The 20,111-nt window shown below is 37.2% G+C and overlaps 3 protein-coding genes across 4 annotated transcripts; all 3 read right to left on the bottom strand.

Annotated features, from left to right (window-relative positions):
* Window positions 1–2,868: 2,868 nt before the first annotated feature.
* Window positions 2,869–12,215, bottom strand: LOC128242783 (uncharacterized). 2 transcript variants are annotated; one of them, XM_052960110.1, is made up of 3 exons: window positions 12,080–12,215; window positions 10,886–11,789; window positions 2,869–4,080 (listed from the first exon to the last, which is right to left on the bottom strand). In XM_052960110.1, the coding sequence occupies exons 2-3, from the start codon at window positions 11,787–11,789 to the stop codon at window positions 3,260–3,262; spliced, it is 1,725 nt and encodes a 574-aa protein (XP_052816070.1). In that variant the 5' UTR covers window positions 12,080–12,215; the 3' UTR covers window positions 2,869–3,259. The 2 variants fall into 2 exon arrangements, with proteins under 2 accessions (XP_052816070.1, XP_052816068.1); XM_052960108.1 differs by having other exon boundaries at window positions 2,877–4,086.
* Window positions 12,216–12,987: 772 nt separating this feature from the next.
* LOC128244321 (zinc finger CCCH domain-containing protein 13-like) lies at window positions 12,988–13,849 on the bottom strand. Its single transcript, XM_052962336.1, has 2 exons — window positions 13,575–13,849; window positions 12,988–13,207 (listed from the first exon to the last, which is right to left on the bottom strand). Exons 1-2 carry the CDS (start codon window positions 13,847–13,849, stop codon window positions 12,988–12,990), a joined length of 495 nt encoding a protein of 164 aa, XP_052818296.1.
* A 15-nt stretch (window positions 13,850–13,864) lies between these two features.
* LOC128244320 (uncharacterized) lies at window positions 13,865–15,057 on the bottom strand. The gene is made up of 2 exons (XM_052962335.1): window positions 14,857–15,057; window positions 13,865–14,116 (listed from the first exon to the last, which is right to left on the bottom strand). The coding sequence occupies exons 1-2, from the start codon at window positions 15,055–15,057 to the stop codon at window positions 13,865–13,867; spliced, it is 453 nt and encodes a 150-aa protein (XP_052818295.1).
* Between the last annotated feature and the right edge of the window lie 5,054 nt (window positions 15,058–20,111).

Raw genomic sequence — 20,111 nt, 5'->3', positions numbered from 1 at the left:
TCGGAGACCGGGTTCAAACCCGTGTCGCCAAAATTTCAGTCCAGCGTCGTATCCACTGAGCTACGACGGCCTACTCTGTTAATTACATAATTAAGCTATACACGTACCTCGGTAATATCACGTGATAACACCGACTAGCCAATCACGCATAAGAAATGAATTCTACCTGGTAGACATACCCAGTAATCTTTTTAAAGGAAATTACGAAATAACTGCTCAACTTAAATACATTGTACACTATGTGGTACTTCAGTTAGTAAGTTTCAATGCATTGTACACATCGATGCCAAGTTTATGTCAGTTTTTGACAGTTTTCTCTTTTTTTTTTTCGATATTTTATCATACGGAGTACAGCCCCTTTAAGGAGATTTTCGACATCCACAGTTAAACGACTCCCCGGTATCATTTTATTAAATATACATGAGTCATAACATTTTGAGCCGGTAGTCGATAAGTTTGACTGGGGTTCGTGATTCTATTTGGGTCAAAATACATCCTCACACCGGCCAAATCCTAATAGCCTCTTATAGAACAATACCATAATCAAGTTGTTAAATTAAACGACTTGATTACAGTATTGTTCTACAAGAGGCTATTAGGATTTGGCCGGCGTGAGGAAAATAATTAGCTGTTGGGGAACTAAGAAATATAGTTAGTACATTTGTGCTTGATGTTTTCAATCTTTAAACACAATTCAAGAGTGTGGTTTAGATAGTTAAATATTGTTATCAAGGAGATTGTTCATAAACAATATTAAAGATGTAATGCTTAGCTTAGTTAATTAATAACTATATTTTTATAGTAAAGAAAATCATGTCAATACTTAATAACAAACTATTATTGAAATTTTTGTTTTATTTTTGACAAGTGTCGTAATAAACAAAATGAGATGAAGCGTTAAACCTAAGAAACATGCACTATAGAAAGATTTTTCCGAAAATGACCAAAATCATTGCTCCCCTGAATTTCATGCTGGTCGTAATGGCCATTAAATGAAATGAATTAGCTGTTGATAAAAAATACATGAAGAACCAAGTCAGCCCTTTAACCCTTAGCACAAAACCACTGAATGGAACATAATGCATATGCTGCTAAAATCAGGTATATGCTGGCATACAGTGGTTTCCTTCTTAATCGAAAATTGGATAGAATTTCTTGGCATGAGTTGCTTTGTTTGTTACTAATGTAATGCAATGGTTACCAGGCAAATTAGAGGGATAGAGCCAGGGCGGAGGGATGGGTCGCCTTGCTTGTTACCAATGTAAGGTCATGGGTGCCAGGCAAATTAGAGGGATAGAGCCAGGACAGAGGGATGAGTCGCCTTGTTTGTTTCCAATGTTATGCAATGGTTACCAGGCAAATTAGAGGGATAGAGCCAGGACGGAGGGATGAGTCGCCTTGCTTGTTACCTATGTAAGGTCATGGTTGCCAGGCAAATTAGAGGGATAGAGCCAGGACAGAGGGATGAGTCGCCTTGTTTGTTTCCAAAGCAATCAAATGGTTGCCAGGCAAATTAGATGGATAGAGCCAGGACGGATTGATGAGTCGCCTTGTTTGTTTTCAAAGCAATGTTATGATTGCCAGGCAAATCAGAGAGAAAGAGCCAGGGTGGAGGGATGAGTAGCCTTGTTTGTTTCCAAAGCAATGTAATTGCTGCTGGAAAAAATGAGAGGGATATAGTCAGGTCGGAGAGGTACGTTTAAGAGCCTGCACAACTCAAATCCGCAATACAATCGATTCCGTTGGCTCGAACTCCAAGGGACCGGCGAAAATACATCGAGCCTCAGAAAATTCGAGCCAAGCGGGAATCTTTTCCTGAGTGTAAAGAAATGGGTCCTAAGCATCCAGATCGAGCCAACGAGTTATTCGAGCTAAACGAGTTCGAGCTAACGGGGTTCGACTGTAATTAAAAATATAATGGATTTGAAGATTTCACCTAGTGTTTTTTGTTTTTCATTGCGCCATGCATTGTCGTTGGTATGCATTCCGTGTTTTTACAATTGATTTGACAATATTAAGTAATATTCAATACACAGTAATTAAATTTACGATTCACAGTTCCTCAATGTATGGTTCACAGTAACTCAATTTATGATTCATAAAAACTCATGGAAACTCATTTTTACAGAATACAAACAACGACGTTTATGTTGGTAATAGTTATTTATTACCCGGTGTTACAGTTCCCCAAACGAGAGCAAAGCAGACGATCAGAACCACTTTGCAGATAATGCCTCAAATTTACTGATCCTTGTTTGTTAGATTATCAAGATCTTTCCGCGCCTATTGGCTGAATTCTGGCTCAACCCCCGAAATTACGCACCCGAAGAGAATACTCCACCACTGAGCTATCGGGGCGGTGGAAATTATGTAAGTATATGAGTCATTCTGCGACCCTTCTAGCTATTCTCGGATTATCCCATTGACACCTGCCATAATGAAGCTATTATGAAATTAACCACTGTGGAATTTTTACCACTAATCTGATAGATTTAAATGATGGCCCTAACATAAATGAATTCGTATTTGCGACAGGTCATTGCCTTTCTTTATTGATTATTGCTTGATATGAATAATAGACGTTTATTAGGACCAAATCATCGAAACATTAAGAACACAGTGTGATTCTTTAACATAAATACAGAGCCCAATCAGCTATCATATATTTACAGGATTTCTTAACCGTCACTTTAAGATTTGTTTATAAACATTTTTTATTTAAAATGTTTAAGTGAAATCTTTGGTTATTTTCAGGACATGGTTAAATGAAGAAATATGACATACAATTTTAATAAAAAGGCAATACCAATTTTGCGTCTCAAGATACGTAATTACTCAAAATATGTAAATACATTTTATTAGATACCTTAAAATTGAAGGTATAAAATCTTTTTATCACTTTTACATTTCAAATGGAAGCTGGATTTACACTTGGAAATTTCCATTGAAAACATCCTTTATAGTTACTTGAAAAAAGGTAATGATACTACTACAATATTTACACTAATTTGTTTTTCTTTTTCTTGCTAAACATAACTGCAAAATTACACTTAATATTTATTCGATATATTGTACATGTCATTTAATATAAATGGTTATTCAGTTTGATAACACAAGGTTACAAAAAAACAAATCAAAACCGCAAGCTGAAATTGTAAAATAAATGTTTTTGCATTTACTTTTCAGTTGTTTAAAGGTTATTTAATGCATGGTAATTTTTTCCTAAGAAACAACAATCATGACTAAGAAAGAAACACTGTCAGTTTGCACTAAACACCTTCAATGAGTCATTTCCGTACATCCCGACAACTAGTGTACGTGTGTGGGGACAGAAGGACACAGAGTAGGGAATGGCAAGTCCGTCCTTCCGTCCCAGTATTTCCGCCATCTTGCCGTCCCTCTCCGTCAGCAGCATCACGTTGTTAGTGGTCGGCCCACACACGAGCAGCTGACCCGGACCTACCGCCACCACGGATTTGGGATATTCGAGCTTCTTGTCACTGTACTCTCGTAGCACCTTCCCGTCTAGAGACAGCTGGAGGGCGGCGTGGGCAGTGCTGTCAGACACGTACAGGGTCGGTGGTGTGGAAGCTGACACAGTCAGATATATTGGGCATTGGAAAAGTTGTCTTCCATCAACTGTTTGAAATGTACTTAAAATATGACCATCCAATGCCATCACCTCAATACGCGGGTTTGATGAGTAAGACACGTATAATCTATTGCTGTTATACGCAATACCACGACAGTCAGGTGATACTTTAATTTCCCTTCCAAGAGACAACTGTCCTCCTTTCGTAGACAGGAACTGAATTATGGATTTTTTCTGAAGGGTGACGGCGGCCTGGTCATCAGGAAGCGCACACACGTCCCAGGGCATGCCTGGCAGTTCGAGTCGGGACGTGACGGTTCGGGTGGTGGCGTCCACCAGTTTGGCACAGCTGTTACCGTGGTCAGTCAGAAGGAAGATACCGGGAGACAGCAGGGCGAGGCCGATAATAATGCAGGTTTCCTGGTCTTGTGACGCTCTGACATTGATGTCTGCTTCATTCTTCCATGTCACAGTAGAGAGGTCAGGAACTGGAACTGAACACAATAATGGACTAGATTTTTTTTTTCACTTTCGTCTGATAAACTTAAATGCGACAATGGTTTAAACCTTTTTTAAAAAGGTGCAGCTTCAATTTTAAGTGTTTTTTCAATGAGAAAATTTAGATTAAACAAACAAGACACGGCCACCCTGTAATACATATAAATGATAAAGAGGTGTTTTTGGTTTTAGTGTAATATACAATAACATTCACCGAGTGAGCACCAAAAGCTATATTTGACAAGTTGAGTTATAATCATTTTTATGTTCCCGTCTTAAGTACGCCTGCAAACAAATTCACTGTACGATTTTCCCCGTATATCTTACGAACACATTATTAACACGTCTTTTCTGTCAGTTTGATATTTTAGCCCAATTATTGTGACAAGATTTACCCCAGGGATAAATAAGCGCAAATATGCATTTGTTTTCTTTCGGAGGCAAATTTGCCTTATGTCCCAGCGTGTGTTTCTATTTTGGGGGTCTTAATTCGAATATTCGACATAAAACAATAAAAGTAACGCATTGATATATAAAAAAAAATCTGTTGAAATGTTTTGGCAAATTATTTATAACTTTTGATTTTTATTGATTTTTTTTTACTTTTCTCAATTGTCATATAAACTCGTCAAAAACATACCCCAAGGCCAAATGTGCATCCCGTTGATATGTTTTCCCGGGGTGCAAATGTTGGGCATATAAGACACAGCACTTAAAATGGGCATTACCATTACTTTGAGTCAGCTGATCACCTTTATAAAACCGTAAAAATAGTCATAAAGATAGTATTTCGAACAGAAAAATACATATAAATCAAAGTTCTTTTTGTTTTAGATGGAAAAGGTCAGAGTGTTGTGAAAACCTTGAAATATATTTAAATGACACTGTAAAAATGTTGGTACAAATACGCTTATGTACATAGTCCGGGTTCCAAGTCCTCATTTTTTGAGAAAAAAGTGTCCGGCATGCTATACAAATTATTTTTATATGTCGTGTTAGGAGAATGTCTATTGTTAATGAAAAGTGCCTTTGGCCACATGGCGGCTCTTGCGAATTCGCTAAATTCAAGATGGCGTTCAAAATGGCCGCCAAAATTTGTAATATGAGAAATAATCAAATAATAGGTTGATAAGATATTTTGAAAGTAAATATTAAAACCAAATCACTTTTAAATATATACATACACTCACTACTGTTCAGATTTAAGTTTATTTACATTTTTATATTTTAAAGGTCAAGGTCATTTTAGAGGTCAAAATGTAAATTGTGAGAAAAATACACTATCGGACTGGCTTCTTTCTTTTATTATTTAAAAATGATAATGTGTATCAAGCTTATTTATATACCAAAATGAACTGCTATGTATGTTCTTTCAATATTTTATTTTGAATGCACCCTATATGCTGTTTCCATGGAGATATTCAAAATGGCGTACAAACAGTCACTATTCAGAATAAGCAAAAAATGATAAAAACAGATGGCTATTATAAATTGCTAATTCGGTAAAAATGTAATGTTTGAATATATGGAGAAACATTCTCGTGGATATGACTCCTCTCATAATGTTCTTCAAATTGACATACAGCCTTAACTACTTCAAGGTCAAGGTCATTTTTTTCAAGGTCAAATAATAAAATGTACCCGAAAAATTGATTTTTTTCCTGCAATATTGTTGATTTTTTTTTTTAATTTATGTGTAGTTTGTGTCAAAAAGAGGCCGCAGAACTGCAATTTGTATCGTCCTACATTTTAAACATATTAATTACGTAAAGGTTTTAGATTTTGTTGAATAGGTGCAGATTTAATACTATTACAGAGTGCCAAAAGTGTTGATATTGCTGTAAGAGTCTTAATAATAAGGCAAATTGTGCAAGTGTTACACTCTAAGTCTTAGTCAATAGTATATCTAAATGCATTGAATGCATCTATTTCATAATGTGTTTCATGTTACCATGCGTGAATGATCTCTTCAATGTCAAGTTCAAGTTCATTTCAAGGTCAAAATACAAATACGCAAAAAAATTGTATCTTTAAGATATTAAGTCTATTTTCTATTTTCTTCTCTTTTTAAAGTTTACTATCGCATGTTCATTTACAACGTGTGATTGCAGAACTAAATATCATGAATATATATATTATATATATATATATAAAAGGGTTATTATAAGGTCATAACACAAAATTGTACCTTGTTTGAGTGTTTCTTTGTTTTCGTCTATAAAATAACTCCGAAATCTGAACGGTAACCAGTAGGCGGATCCTAACCATAGAGTAACTTGAGTCAAGTAAATAAAATAAGCAATTCACTTATATACATGATATTTAATGACATTTTTCCTTGACAACAAATTGGTCACCATCTACACTAATTATTGAAATATATATAAGGTTGATGATACACTAATACATACCTTACTCTTAGAGATTGCCAATCTATAAACTAGTTTTATCGTTTTGAAGATATTTCAAGTTCAGTTTGGTTAAAAAATATTGCCAAATTCTGTATTTCTACTTCATTTTATTTAATTTATACTAATGTGTAAAGAGAAAGCAGTTCTTAATTAAAGGTGGTCGAATGTTTTGAATAAAAATGTGGAATGAAGGGAAACTAGTCAAATACGTAAAAAAACTTATAGGATATACAAGTTAATTTAAAACGAAGAACAAACTTCCGATTTCATTGGACAAATATATCATATCATATAAATATGAATCTCCTGTTATGTGTCTTGCTTGGGTTTGTTTTGCTCTAAATACACTATATCGTTCCGAATATGTTGTCTTAATGGCATTGTGTATGCTTACTTAGAGCTTCACATGGGTTTGTTTGGATCTAAATGGGCTCTATGGTTTCCAAAATGTGGTCTATTTGACACTGAGTAGGCTAACTCAGTGCTGCACATGAGTTTGTTTGGCTCCAAACAGGCTTTATATTTGCCAAACTGTAGTCTAATGCGTACTTTATATGCTAATTTACAGCTGCACATTGGTTTGTTTTGATCTTAACGGGCTTAATATTTTCCAAAATGTGGTCTAATGGGCACTGTGTATGCTGACTTAGAGCTGCACATATGTTTGTTTTTATCTAAATGGGCTTTATGGTTTCCAAAATGTGGTCCATTTGACACTGAGTAGGCTTACATAGAGCTGCACATGGGTTTGTTTGGATCTAAATGGGCTTTATGGTTTCCAAAATGTGGTCCATTTGACACTGAGTAGGCTTACATAGAGCTTCAAATGGATTTGTTTGGATCTAAATGGGCTTTATGGTTTCCCAAATGTGGTCCATTTGACACTGAGAATGCTTACTCAGTGCTGCACATATTTGCCAAAATGTGGTCTAATGGGCACTGTGTATGCTTAGTTAGAGCTTCAAATGGATTTGTTTGGATCTAAATGGGCTTTATGGTTTCCAAAATTGGGTATATTTGACACTGAGAATGCTTACTCAGTGCTGCACATATTTGCCAAAATGTGGTCTAATGGGTACTGGGTAAGCTTATTTAGAGCTGCACATAGTTTTGTTTGGCTCTAAATAGGCTTAATGGTTGCCAAATGTGTATTTTTATGACACTGAGTAGGTTGAATGAGAGCTTCACATGGGTGTGATTGGTTCTGAATGGGCTTAATGGTTTCTAAATGTGGTCTATTTGACACTGAGTAGGCTTACTTAGAGCTGAACATGGGTTTGGTTTTATCTAAATGGGCTTAATGGTTTCCAAAATGTGGTCTTAAGAGCACGGTGTATGCTTATTTAAAGCTTCAAATGGGTTTGCTTGGATCTATACGGGCTTTATGGTTTCCAAAATGGAGTCTATTTCACACTGGGCAAGCTTACTAAGTGCTGCACATGGGTTTGTTTTTATCTAAACTGGCTTCATATTTGCCAAAATGTGGCCTAATGGGTACTGTGTAAGCTTATTTAGAGCTTCACATGGGTTTGTTTGGATCTAAACGGGCTTAATGGTTGCCAAATGTGGTCTGCTTGACACTTAGTAGGCTTAATTAGAGCTACACATGGGTATGTTTGGCTCTAAATAAGCATTATTGTAGTCACAATTGACTTGATAGATAATTGAACCTACTTAATTATAGACCTATTGAGTTTTAACCTATTGATATGCTTGACTATACACTGGTACTGGTACTGTTTCGGCTCGTATAGAACCTACATGGTCTTGAATATGGCAACTTTATGGATCACTTGACACTCGATTGGCTTCATACGGTCTATAGTTGGCAGATATCAGAAATGAAAAAAGTTTATTGGACACAAAGTGGACTTGCGAACAGCCATAGTGTGATGATGGTCTGGAAGATTTGGTTAGGTTACAGCCCAAAAACGGTTGAATGACCACTGGCTTGGGTTTCGTAGAGCCCGTATGTGTTTATTTGATAATGAAAGCGTTTGTCTGTTACCATAATAGTGATTTTTGAGCTCTTGACGAACCCTTCTGTAGTAAGAAAGGTACAAAATGGGCTTTATTGCAATCATTCAGAGGGCTGTTGGGGACCTTTTGTGTCATGTGGATTCTTTTTTTGGCGCTTAGAAGGGCACAAAATGAGCCATAATGGGGTGTCGGGCATTCAGTAGGCTTCTATATAAACACTTTATGGCCTGCTTAGCAGGTATTATATCTAGAACGAACTGATTTTGGATTATGATATCAATACATTAAGTTGGCAAAACATTTGATGGACTTGAAAAGGCTGGATGTGCTTACATGGGACTCATAAAAATATATGTCATGTAGCATGTTTAAATTGGCTCAAGAAGGGACATTTTCTGGTTGACTTGACTTTTAAAATGGGAAATATATTAACTATATGGTTAAAACTGCTTGGTGATTTTGGTAATGTATAGACGTTTTTAGATCAAATTTAACCAAAATATAAATAAATTAAATAATAACAACGTCGATATTGAACATATTTGCATTTTGACATTCAAATGACATTCAAATGAGTTTGACTTTGATTTTGAAAAGCTTAATTTTGTATTTCAATGTGAACTACTTTATAAAATAGTTAACATCTATTCGTATGCACATATGTTTAAAAATGAAACAGTTACAATGTACTAATAATGAAATCTCTTGGAATCAACAAATTGTTGTAACTGCCTTGGGTAACATGTACAAGGACGACCCCTAGTTGTCTCCATATCATCTTTAAAACACTTCACTCAAAAGTAACTGAACAGAGATCAAAATAGAGAAAACTATCAATTACTTTTCTGCAAACACGAATTAATTAACAAAATTTAAAAAATAAAAAGGCAAAAATATCAATATTCTCAACAGTTTGTGTTTCAATATATTTTGACCTTGAACTGACCTTGACCTTGAAGCAATCAGATAAGTATGTCAACATGAAGCACAGTATGAAATTGATACATGCCATGAATTAAGATATACATATTAATTGACTGTTACACTAGCACAACTTGCCATAAGACTCGTTCAGCAATAACAATCTTGCGATCACCTTTAATTGGCACACTCTAACGGTATGATCCTTGGCGGTGGCGGTTTCAAAAAATAAAAAAGCTATACCCTAAACAATTGTTTTAAATGAGGGAACATATAATTAACAATTCTGTCTACGCCTTTTGACACATACTAAATGTAAATTGAAATGAAAATGGAAAAAAGTATATAAAAAAACATATTTTGAGTTATTTTGCATATCTTGAACTTGAAATGACCATGACCTTGAAATGGCTGAAATAAGCTTAAACTTGACATGGTAGAGGTCAGATGGATATGTCAACATAAAGCACACAATTTAATAGATACAAGCCATGCATTTAGACTTTCAGAGTAACACTAGCACAGTTTGCTATAAGACTCTTACAGCAATAGCAATCTTGCGACCACCTTTGGCATGCTATTATAGTATGAACCCTTGGCGTTTTCAAAAAATATAGAAGCTATATCCTAAAATATTGTTTTAAATGAAGGAACATACAATTTACAATTCTGCCCGCACTTTTTGACACACACTTAACATAAATGAATTAAAAAAGAAGAAAAGTGAACGGGAAAAATAGAATTTTAGGGCATTTTTTATACTTTGACCTTGAAAATGACCTTGACAATGACCTTGACTTATTTAAGGTTATATGTCAATTTGAAGTACATTATGAGAAAAGTAATATCCATGTGAACATTTTTTCTTATTTATTTAATGAAAATAGCTATTCGAACATAGTATTTTTACTGAAATGGCAATTAATGGCGGCCATCTTGGGCGCCATCTTGGATATTTCCTTTTCGCGAGAGCCCCCAAGTGGCCAAACGCACTTATCATAATCTATAGACTTTAACCTACAATTTGATACCAAATTATTTTGTATAGCAGAGGGGTGCAGTAAATTTCCTTATTTTTCACATTTTTCTGCCTTGGAACCCAGACTTACAGTAAGCCCAATAACTATGGATTCCAATTTATACCGAATGGGAAAAACGGGCTGCGTTGGCATTCGCGTCGAGGCCCATTTATGTTTGTTTACAGTGTACTTGCAGTGTACTTGCCCAGGCGGGTTTACCGAATTGATTGCAGCAAAAACGTATTTATTATCAGTAATTTTGTATTAAAACGTTTTCATTTAGTTTAAGTTAAACTTCTGTGTCATAATTTAAGTAATAGCTTTGGCCATTTTGAACAAGAACTCAATATAAGTAGAAGGACAAATTATTGAGATATTACATAGAGTTTTCCTCAAAAAATTACAACGCTATCCTTTTTAGAGTCAAGTGATACTTAAATATGTAAAGTGATTTTTAAACATACTATTCTTTCGAAACTCTCCCGCAACGTCAAGTGTTCCAAGGCCCTTTTTCGAACCCAGTAGCCGCTCCGTGTCCGCGTCCTTAGTAAACTGGTACTTCCGGGCGTTCGTCCTATCAGCCATCTTCTCCATATTATCATAAATTCTCCGTAGCTCCTTCTGGCTTCTCCTTGATGCCACGTACCGCTGATTGACCGAGACGTCACCGGAAGTAAGTTCCGTCCTCATGGCCTCAAGTCCGGTTTTCGTCAACTCACAATCGGTCTTAAGTGCAGTCAGCGCGTTCTCATCCTCGGTCTTGACCTTCTCGATGTTGTCGAGCAACTCCTTCTCGCGCCGGTCTAGATAAGTGTTTATTTCTGCACGGAACTTCCTCAGTTTATCTATCTCAACCTTAGACTGGTTTTTGACATCACCAAAAAGCTCCTTTACGTTACTAATAAACCCGGATAAAAGATCTTCAGCACGTTTAATCGATGGCTCCAGCTCTCTGAATGATTTTCCAGTGACGAATTCTTTAGCCACATCAGCGATATAGTCAACTTTACAGCTGCGATGGTCGAGTACGACACAATCACCACAGCCAAGGTCGCCGTGGGTCGGGCAATAAAATTTGATCATCTCCTTCGGATGGTTGTTACAATAATCCGTGTCGCCGATAGCTGATTTCTTCGTTGACGGGTAGAAGGAGGGCATCTTATCTTTGGACAGCAAAATGTGGTTCCTGGACATCTTCAATCTCTTATGGTATTCGACACAGGGAGCGCACATGTACTCCTCGCAGGTCTGACAGAAGCCCTGGGCCACAGCGCGTTTACCGCCTTCTTCACACGGCTGGCAGTAGACCGTGGCGTCAGCGGAACCCTTGTCAAGGTCAGGGTCACGCTTCTTTCCGGGTACCTCCATCTATGTAAACAAACTAATATATGAATCACTGTTATAAGCTAACTGTTTTATTCAAATGAAAACGTACAGATTCAGTACGAGCAAGTAAAAATTTGACCTTAGACAAACATAAAATGTCTTGTCTATACGAATCATTTTTAAAACGAAAGTAGTGATCTTTGTTCTAATTTAGAAAAGCATTAAAGATCGTTCAAATGTGCTATTTTATTATCCCCACCCCCCACAAAAAACTGCTTTTAATGTCGGTTATATCAAGCAATTCTCAATAAAGAAATACAAGTTATATTTACGTTTAGTTTGTTGATCTTCAAAACCAACAATGAAGTAAATTCATTTCATCTAAGTACTGCGCATGTCCAAATATAACCTTTGTATATATTCACGATGTTTAAACGTTTGTAAACATGCGATTTAAAGTGACACTCTTATTCAAAATCAATACATACGCATTTATAACAAACATTAATTTTGACTGAAAAACCTTTAACTACTTACTTAATATTGCATGGAAAATATCATCTGCTAATAACAAGCTAACCTTGAATTTAATAGCGGCAAGCGCTAAAATATTAACTCATTGGTGAATGCTTAAATATTTACTTTGGTCTATTTTAGTCTCATAAGGTAAAAATATCGTGTTTTATGCTAATTTCTTTCAAATTAAACTCGATATCTTTCCTAATATAAACATCTCCGGATTTTATTGACCGATCATTATGTTAATAGGCAGAACCGAATAATAATTATAATTATAATAATAATAATAATAAAAAAATAATAATAAAAAAAATAAAAAAAATAAAATAAAAAAAATAAATAATAATAATAATAATAATAATAATAATAATAATAATAATAAAAAATAATAACAAATAAAAACAAATAACAATAATAAAAATAATAATAATCCCTTTCCCATCTCTCTCTCTTTCCTAATTTCTCACCCTTTTCCCATCCAACCTCCCGTTTGACCATCTCTCACCATTTACTCTTCTATCACCCTTTCCCATCCCTCTTCTTTTTCGCACCAATCTCCTTTTCCCTATCACTCTGTCTTTTCCAGTCCATTTCCCTAACCATCCATATCCCTTTCCCCATTCCTCACCCTTTCACCATTCTTCTCCATTTCGACATCCATCGATCTTTCCCAATCCCTCTTATTTGTTTTATCCCTCTCTTTCCTCTCATCACTCTCACTTTACCCATTTCTGTCCCATTCCCCACTCCTTTCCCTTTTCTCATCACCTTCATTCCCCCCATTCCGTTTTTTTCCCCCAAATTCCTCCCCCTTTTCGAATCCCGATCCATTTCCCAATTCTTCACCATTTCCCGATCCAACTGTCCCACGCCCGGTCCTCTTCCTTTCCCCATCCCTCTTCCTTTTCCATCCCTCTCTCTCTCTTTCCTGATCCCTGTCTCTTTCCCCACACAACCCACCTTAACTGTCCCTCTCCCTTTCCCATCCACATCCCTTTTCCCTGTCACTATCCCCTTCCCAATCCCTTGTCCTTTTGCATATCCTTCTCCTTATAATTCTCATCACACCTTGCCAATACCTCCTCTTTTTCCATCCCTTTCTCAATCCCTCACACCATTTCCCTCTCTTTCCCAATACCTCTTACTTTCCCCAATTGACCCATAACCACTCAACTCCACATGAGCGCACCCTGCACCCTTTCCCCTTTCCTAACCCTTTCCCCATCCCTCTCCCTTAACCCCATCCCCTTTCCCGAGCTCTCCCCTTCCCATCCTCTCAACCTTGCCCCATCTCCCTCCTTTTTTTACCGATCCCTTTCTCCGTCACTCTCTTTTCCCAATCCCTCCCATTTCCCCATCCCTCTCCTTTCCCCATCCCTCTCCTTTTTCCCTTCCCACTCGCATTCCCCATCACTCTCCCATTGCCAAACCCCCTCTCTTTGCCTCTCCTTTGCCCTTTGCCCATCCCTCTCCCTTTCCCCATTCCTTCCCTTTCCAAAACCTCTCTCCTTTTCCCCATCCCTCTCTTTTTCCCCATCTCCCTCCCTTTCCCCTTCCCACTCTCTTTCCCAATCCTTCTCCATTTGCCCATCCTTCCCCTATCCCCATCCCTCTATCTTTCCCCGTCCCTCTCCCTTTACCAATTCCTCTCCTTTACCCCATCGTTCTCCCTTACCCCATCCCTCTCCCTTTTCCCATCCCTCTCCCTTACCCCATTCTTCTCCCTTTCCCCATCCTTCTCCCTTTGCCCATCCCTCTCCTTTACCCCATCCTTCTCCCTTTCCCCATCCTTCTCCCTTTGTCAATCCCTCTCCCTTACCCCATTCCTCTTCCTTACCCAATCCCTCTCCCTTACCCGATCCTTCTCCCTTACCTAATCCTTCTCCCTTACCCCATTCTTCTCCCTTTCCCCATCCCTCTCCCTTTCCCTATCTTTCTCCCTTTCCCCATCACTCTATCTTTCCCAATCCCTCTCCCTTACCCCATCCCTCTCCCTTACCCCATCCTTCTCCCTTCGCACATCCTTCTCCCTTTGCCCATTCTCCCCATTTCCCCATCCCTCTCCCTTTCCCCATCACTCTATCTTTCCCCATCCCCCTCCCTTACCCCATCCTTCTCCCTTTCCCCATCCCTCTCCCTTCCCCATCCCACTAATTCCCTTACTCCCCCACCCCAATTTTCATCCCTCTCTCTTTACCCATCCCTTTCCCTACACCATTCTTCTCCCTTTCCCCATCTCTCTCCCATTCCCTATCCTTATCCCATTCCCCATCCCTCTATCTTTCCCCATCCCTCTCCCTTACCCACTCCCTCTCCCTTACCCCATCTTTCTCCCTCACCTCATCCTTCTCCCTTACCCCATCCTTCTCCCTTTGTCATTCCTCCCCCTTTCCCCATTCCTCTCCCTTTCCCCATCCCTCTATCTTTCCGCATCCCTCTCCATTACCCCATCCCTCTCCCTTACCCCATCCTTCTTCCTTTCCCCATCCCTCTCCCTTCCCCATCCCACTAATTCCCTTACTCCACCACCCCAATGTTCATCCCTCTATCTTTCCCCATCCCTCTCCCTTACCCACTCCCTCTCCCTTACCCCATCTTTCTCCCTCACCTCATCCTTCTCCCTTACCCCATCCTTCTCCCTTTGCCATTCCTCCCCCTTTCCCCATCCCTCTCCCTTTCCCCATCCCTCTATCTTTCCGCATCCCTCTCCATTACCCCATCCCTCTCCCTTACCCCATCCTTCTCCCTTTCCCCATCCCTCTCCCTTCCCCATCACTTTATCTTTCCCCATCCCTGTATCTTTCCCTGGTCCCTCTCCTTTCTATATCCCCTCCGTTTCCCATCCCTTTCTTTTTCCACCAGAAAACCTTTCATATCCCTCTACACCTTCCTTAACCAATCTCCCTTTCTAAATAGGATGCAAAGTATATTGTTACATATTAAAAACTTGTTCAAACATTTGTTATAATCTAAGGTGTTGATATTACCGCTTTATTGCACGTATAACTATCCGGAGAGAAACATTATAAGGTCTGATTTCGTTTTAATCCGCTTCATTATATCTTATTTATAGTAGTGTGGTATTTATCTTACAATGTTTGATATTTGTGTTGAATAAATTATATTTAAACAAACATTAGTAAAACGCCTACAGTATTTGGGTTATTTTTCTTCATTTTAATAATAAAACCCGCCAGATAATCGATTGCGCACAGAATTCTGTAAATCAAAGGCTAAACTCACTTCAATGTTCAATACCGCTTCTTACGGCGAAAGAGCATTATTTGCGACATATTTTTCTTTTAACAAATTTCAAAGCATATTGGCAATCAATATAATTAAAACATATATAGAAACACACACACGCACATGCACGCACGCAAGAATGCACTCACGCCACAAACACCTTTTAGAGTCATTTTAAAACAGCAAGAGAAAACATGCTGAAAACAGCATACACTCGAAACCCGTTGCTTGGAAAAACTTCGAACCTTGCGAATATCGAGCTAAGCGGTATTGCTTACAAACAAATAATCATAATCGGTCCTTTACATCAAGTTCGAGCCAACGAGAAAATCGAGCCAAGCGATATCGAGCTTACGGGTTTCGACTGTAATTATATACCAGGCTAATTGACTAAACAAAATTGTTAATCATTATACATTTATAATCATGAAATATTGTATCAAAGTTTACGATATTGACATATTAACACTACGCCTGTTAATGTAAATACTTCAAGAATGAGTTAAAAGATATTATTATGCATTTATCAAACATGTATCGATCAACTGACCAACCAAACAACCACCAACCAACCAACCCAATCATCCAACTAACCAACCCAACCAACCAACAAGTCAGTGGGTAAAGGTAAGTATGGTATCAACAAACAATGCATACAAGAAATACATAAGGATCCCAATGGTGTAACATTAAAGCTGCATTCTCACAGATATGCCATTTTTACAACATTTTATGTTTTGTCTTTAAACGAGCCATTTTTTTTGCGAAAATCCATGGAAACCAGTTATACAGGACTGCTGACAAAATTTAAGATCTCAATTTCTTTTAAATATTTTTCTAACGGAAATGTGAAAACTACAATCTGATTTTTTGTCAGCAATCTTTTATTGCAAAATTTGCTCTTTCCAAGACAAAAAAATAAAAAAAAGTTGTACAAATTGTATATCTGTGAGAGTGCAGCTTTAAAACACTGAGAGGAATTTCATAAATACATATACATATATAACAAAGCTTGCCAATTTTCATAATGCCTATTACCATTTAAATCGCATTAACAATACATCATGCAATGTCATTGTGAAATTTAAGTAGCAAACTGATTTAAATGATAATGAAGTCCATATTAACTAACACGAGGCCTCGAGTTAATGTAGGTTAACAATCTCTTTTATTATATATATGGTATGGACGGTTAATTTGTTTAATATTTATAAAACAAAATAATACTTTATAAGTTGTATCCTTGTAAGAATTCATATAATGTTTGTTTAATAAATCCCCACAGCCGTAACCTGAACGCGCCAACTTATATATGTGAATAACCTCATGTATTATTTTATTAATAATTCAGTGTCATTCGGAACCTCATTTATGATAACTCTATTTATTTTATGAAGACACTGAGCGGGTTTCTAAGAATCAATTATGTGACTAAATATTTTCTCCGATTCAACATCAGAGGTCGAGTTTAAGAGGAAAGCGCGCAAAATGCTTATGATGAGTAATCATCATATCCGAACAAGGGAAATAACTGTTACATCCTTAGGCAGAATGAGGAGAGGAGTTATTCATCCTGATAGAAAGCAAACGCTGATTATTCTCTACATTTTGTTTCTCTCAAAAATAAAACGCAAGATGAACAGCGGTAGATAGATCAAAAAGCTTTTGCAGCTGTTGTATTAATGACGCTCAATAACGCTCATATAAGGCGCATTTCTGAAGAAGTAAGAGATTACCGCGCAGGCGGTACCCCCCCCCCCCCCCACCCCCGCCCCCTACATCTAGGAGAACAAAGTAATAGAAAACGCCCAAAATGCACTTGCAATGGGTTGTAGCCCTTACTTATGTCCCCTTTATTTCAACTTTAATTCCTGGACCCGCCGCAGATTCGTGTGTCTAATCTAAACTAATCTTATCAGCATTGAGCATGTCCTTAAAATTTGCTAAGGATCGCCAAGATCTAAAAATTAGAATCTTTATATGTAAGCCATTGATTTTGGTACATGGACTTACAATTATTTTACAACATTAATTTGGTCTTTTAGGAAGATATCTAAATCTGACCGGTAAATGCGCAAATTGGACCTTATCTTATAATGGTAAATGTGCCTAAATCACCCAATATAAAAGTTGTTAATCGGCCGAAATGTCACAATGTGGCAAATAATCCCAAATAACGAAATGTTAGAATGGTTTAAGGTCGGACATTAACAATTTTGGAGGAAATAATTGAAGGTAAGGGAGGGAACTCTTTGTCTTGCACGATCGGTTCAGTTGTACGCCCATCTCTAGCTGGTGCCTTTCTCACTTGTTCTTTAATGATTTAATCCGGTTCGGACGTTAGTTTGTCAGATAATTGGTCCGAAATGACACATTGCTAGGATGGTAAAGGACAATATGTTGGAATGGTAAATGGTCGGAAATGACAAAAATTAGAATGACTAGTGGTCCAAAATAACCAAATGTTAGAATTGTAAATGGTCCTAAATTACACAATGTTACCATGATAAATGGTCCGAAATGACACAATATTTGAATGATAAACTGGCTGGAATGTCTCAATATGAGAGTGATGAAATTTTAGTAAGGAAATATAATGTCATATTCAAAATATAATTTGTTAGATAAGATAAAGATACGCAAGCGATTCCATGATTGTGCATTTTGAATAGCAATATCGTTATTAAAACAATTAATCTTCTGCAAGTAATTCTATTTTAACGTCATTATAAAACGTACTGCATTCCGTTTGCATCCTATAGTGAAAACGCAAAAATATAGGTCATGTAAATGACGCAATGTTAGAACTGAACATCGACCGAAATTACCCAAAGTTTGAACTGACAGAATGTTAAAATGGACCGACATGACTTAATGTTTGATGTTTGTATTTGTTTACGAAAGGAATTTGCCAATTTCGATAAGCGCGTCTCTTGAGTATCTCAAACATATATAACAGTTCATTTTTTATATAGCGTATGTCCAATATGGAAAGGTTACAGTTTATTTTTTTATTTATGTTTTTATTATTTCATCGCAATGTTTTTGCTTGCTTTTTACTTCCTTCTCTTTTGTCTCGTTAACAATGCCTCACTATGCCTCACAAAAGTAAATATGCATAACTGAGATCTGACCATTTTACAACATTCTTATCTTACATGTTCGCAAAAACAGCTCATTCCAAGATGCATATGAATAAAAATATGTCAAAACTGCCAATTTGTGCTTGTGCAGTTTTAAGGTAGGATTGAAAAACTCTATTTTCTAGAGATGCGTGTAAAGTTAGCCGGACAGCAGAGAGAGGTTTCCGACTGGAACATTTTCACCGGCTGCAGAATAAAGTTTTCCGGTCGGAAAATGCATGCTCCGACCAGAGAATATATTTTTAGTCCGAATTTTTTTTAAAACCATTTCTTCAATATAGGTTGCATACCCCTACCACCCTATATAGGTCACCATAGTCACATGGTCACGCGTAAATTCTTTTAAACAACTTGCATTGCAAAGTTGGCCAAAATCCCACAATAATCGACACAAAAGTTTTCCGGCTTGGTCTGGTTCTCAAATCGCCTGAATATAGCATAATCACCTCTATTTATTTGTGGGCAAACTGAAACTCAGCCTCAGTACGTTAACCCGTGGCCTTTATATCAACAAATCGTATTCTTTATTGTATGACCTGTCCAGTGCGAAAATAAGCAACACTATGCTGTATGACATCGCACATATATATTTCGAAGCAAACACTCTTCTCTGAATTCGAGGTCAGAATTTTGGTGCTTCAACTTAAAGCTGGAAGCCTAGTTTTGAAGACACATACGGATGTACATGTGTTTACAGGCTGCTTGACATGTGCTACATCAATTTTTTCTTGAAAGAAGACACCCTTTAAGTTTTCATAACTTTGACTAGAACTTTATTTCACCATATTAACACGTTTAAATCTCGTATTAACTACTTTTTACCCCAACGAATTCTTATCCCTTACCCTTTTAGCTATATTATCGATTTCGTTTAATTCCAGAACAAGTTACTCAAACACGGATAGGAACTTATATACACGTTTAAAATGGTTGTCTTCCGATCCATTCAGAACCACTCTATGTAATAGTTTGATGACATAAGGTATTTATTTATGAATACAAATGGGCGGAGTGATCGAATCGAGCGAGTTTTATAATCATAAAGAAATAACTTCAGGTCGTCTTACTAACTTTAAATGTAACCTCATTGGCTGATGCATTGACAACGCAAAATATACGCAGGTTGTGTGTATTGAAAGAGTGACAGTAGGCGGACCTTTAAACATGCGCGAAAGGTGATTTTTTTATGATTAATATAAAAATTAATGAATGCTTATCTGCAATTTCAAAAATGTCATCAAGGTATATGTACTTTGCACGTGTGATATAATGACAGACGTGATTTATATGATAATCAGCGAGGATACAAGTATATGGTTAAAGGGGAAGTTCGCAGCAAACGAATTTTGAGCTCAACTGCAACATTCACATATACACGTAGCTACACGTACAAGTACATGTCATGCGTCGTAATGCTATGGTCGCTTACGTTAGCGAATTATTTTTGCATTTATCC

The sequence above is a fragment of the Mya arenaria genome, chromosome 8 (assembly GCF_026914265.1).
Source record: "Mya arenaria isolate MELC-2E11 chromosome 8, ASM2691426v1".
NCBI lineage: Eukaryota > Metazoa > Mollusca > Bivalvia > Myida > Myidae > Mya > Mya arenaria.
Note: the sequence above shows the minus strand (reverse complement) of the source record. Positions and strands in the feature narration are given on the sequence as shown.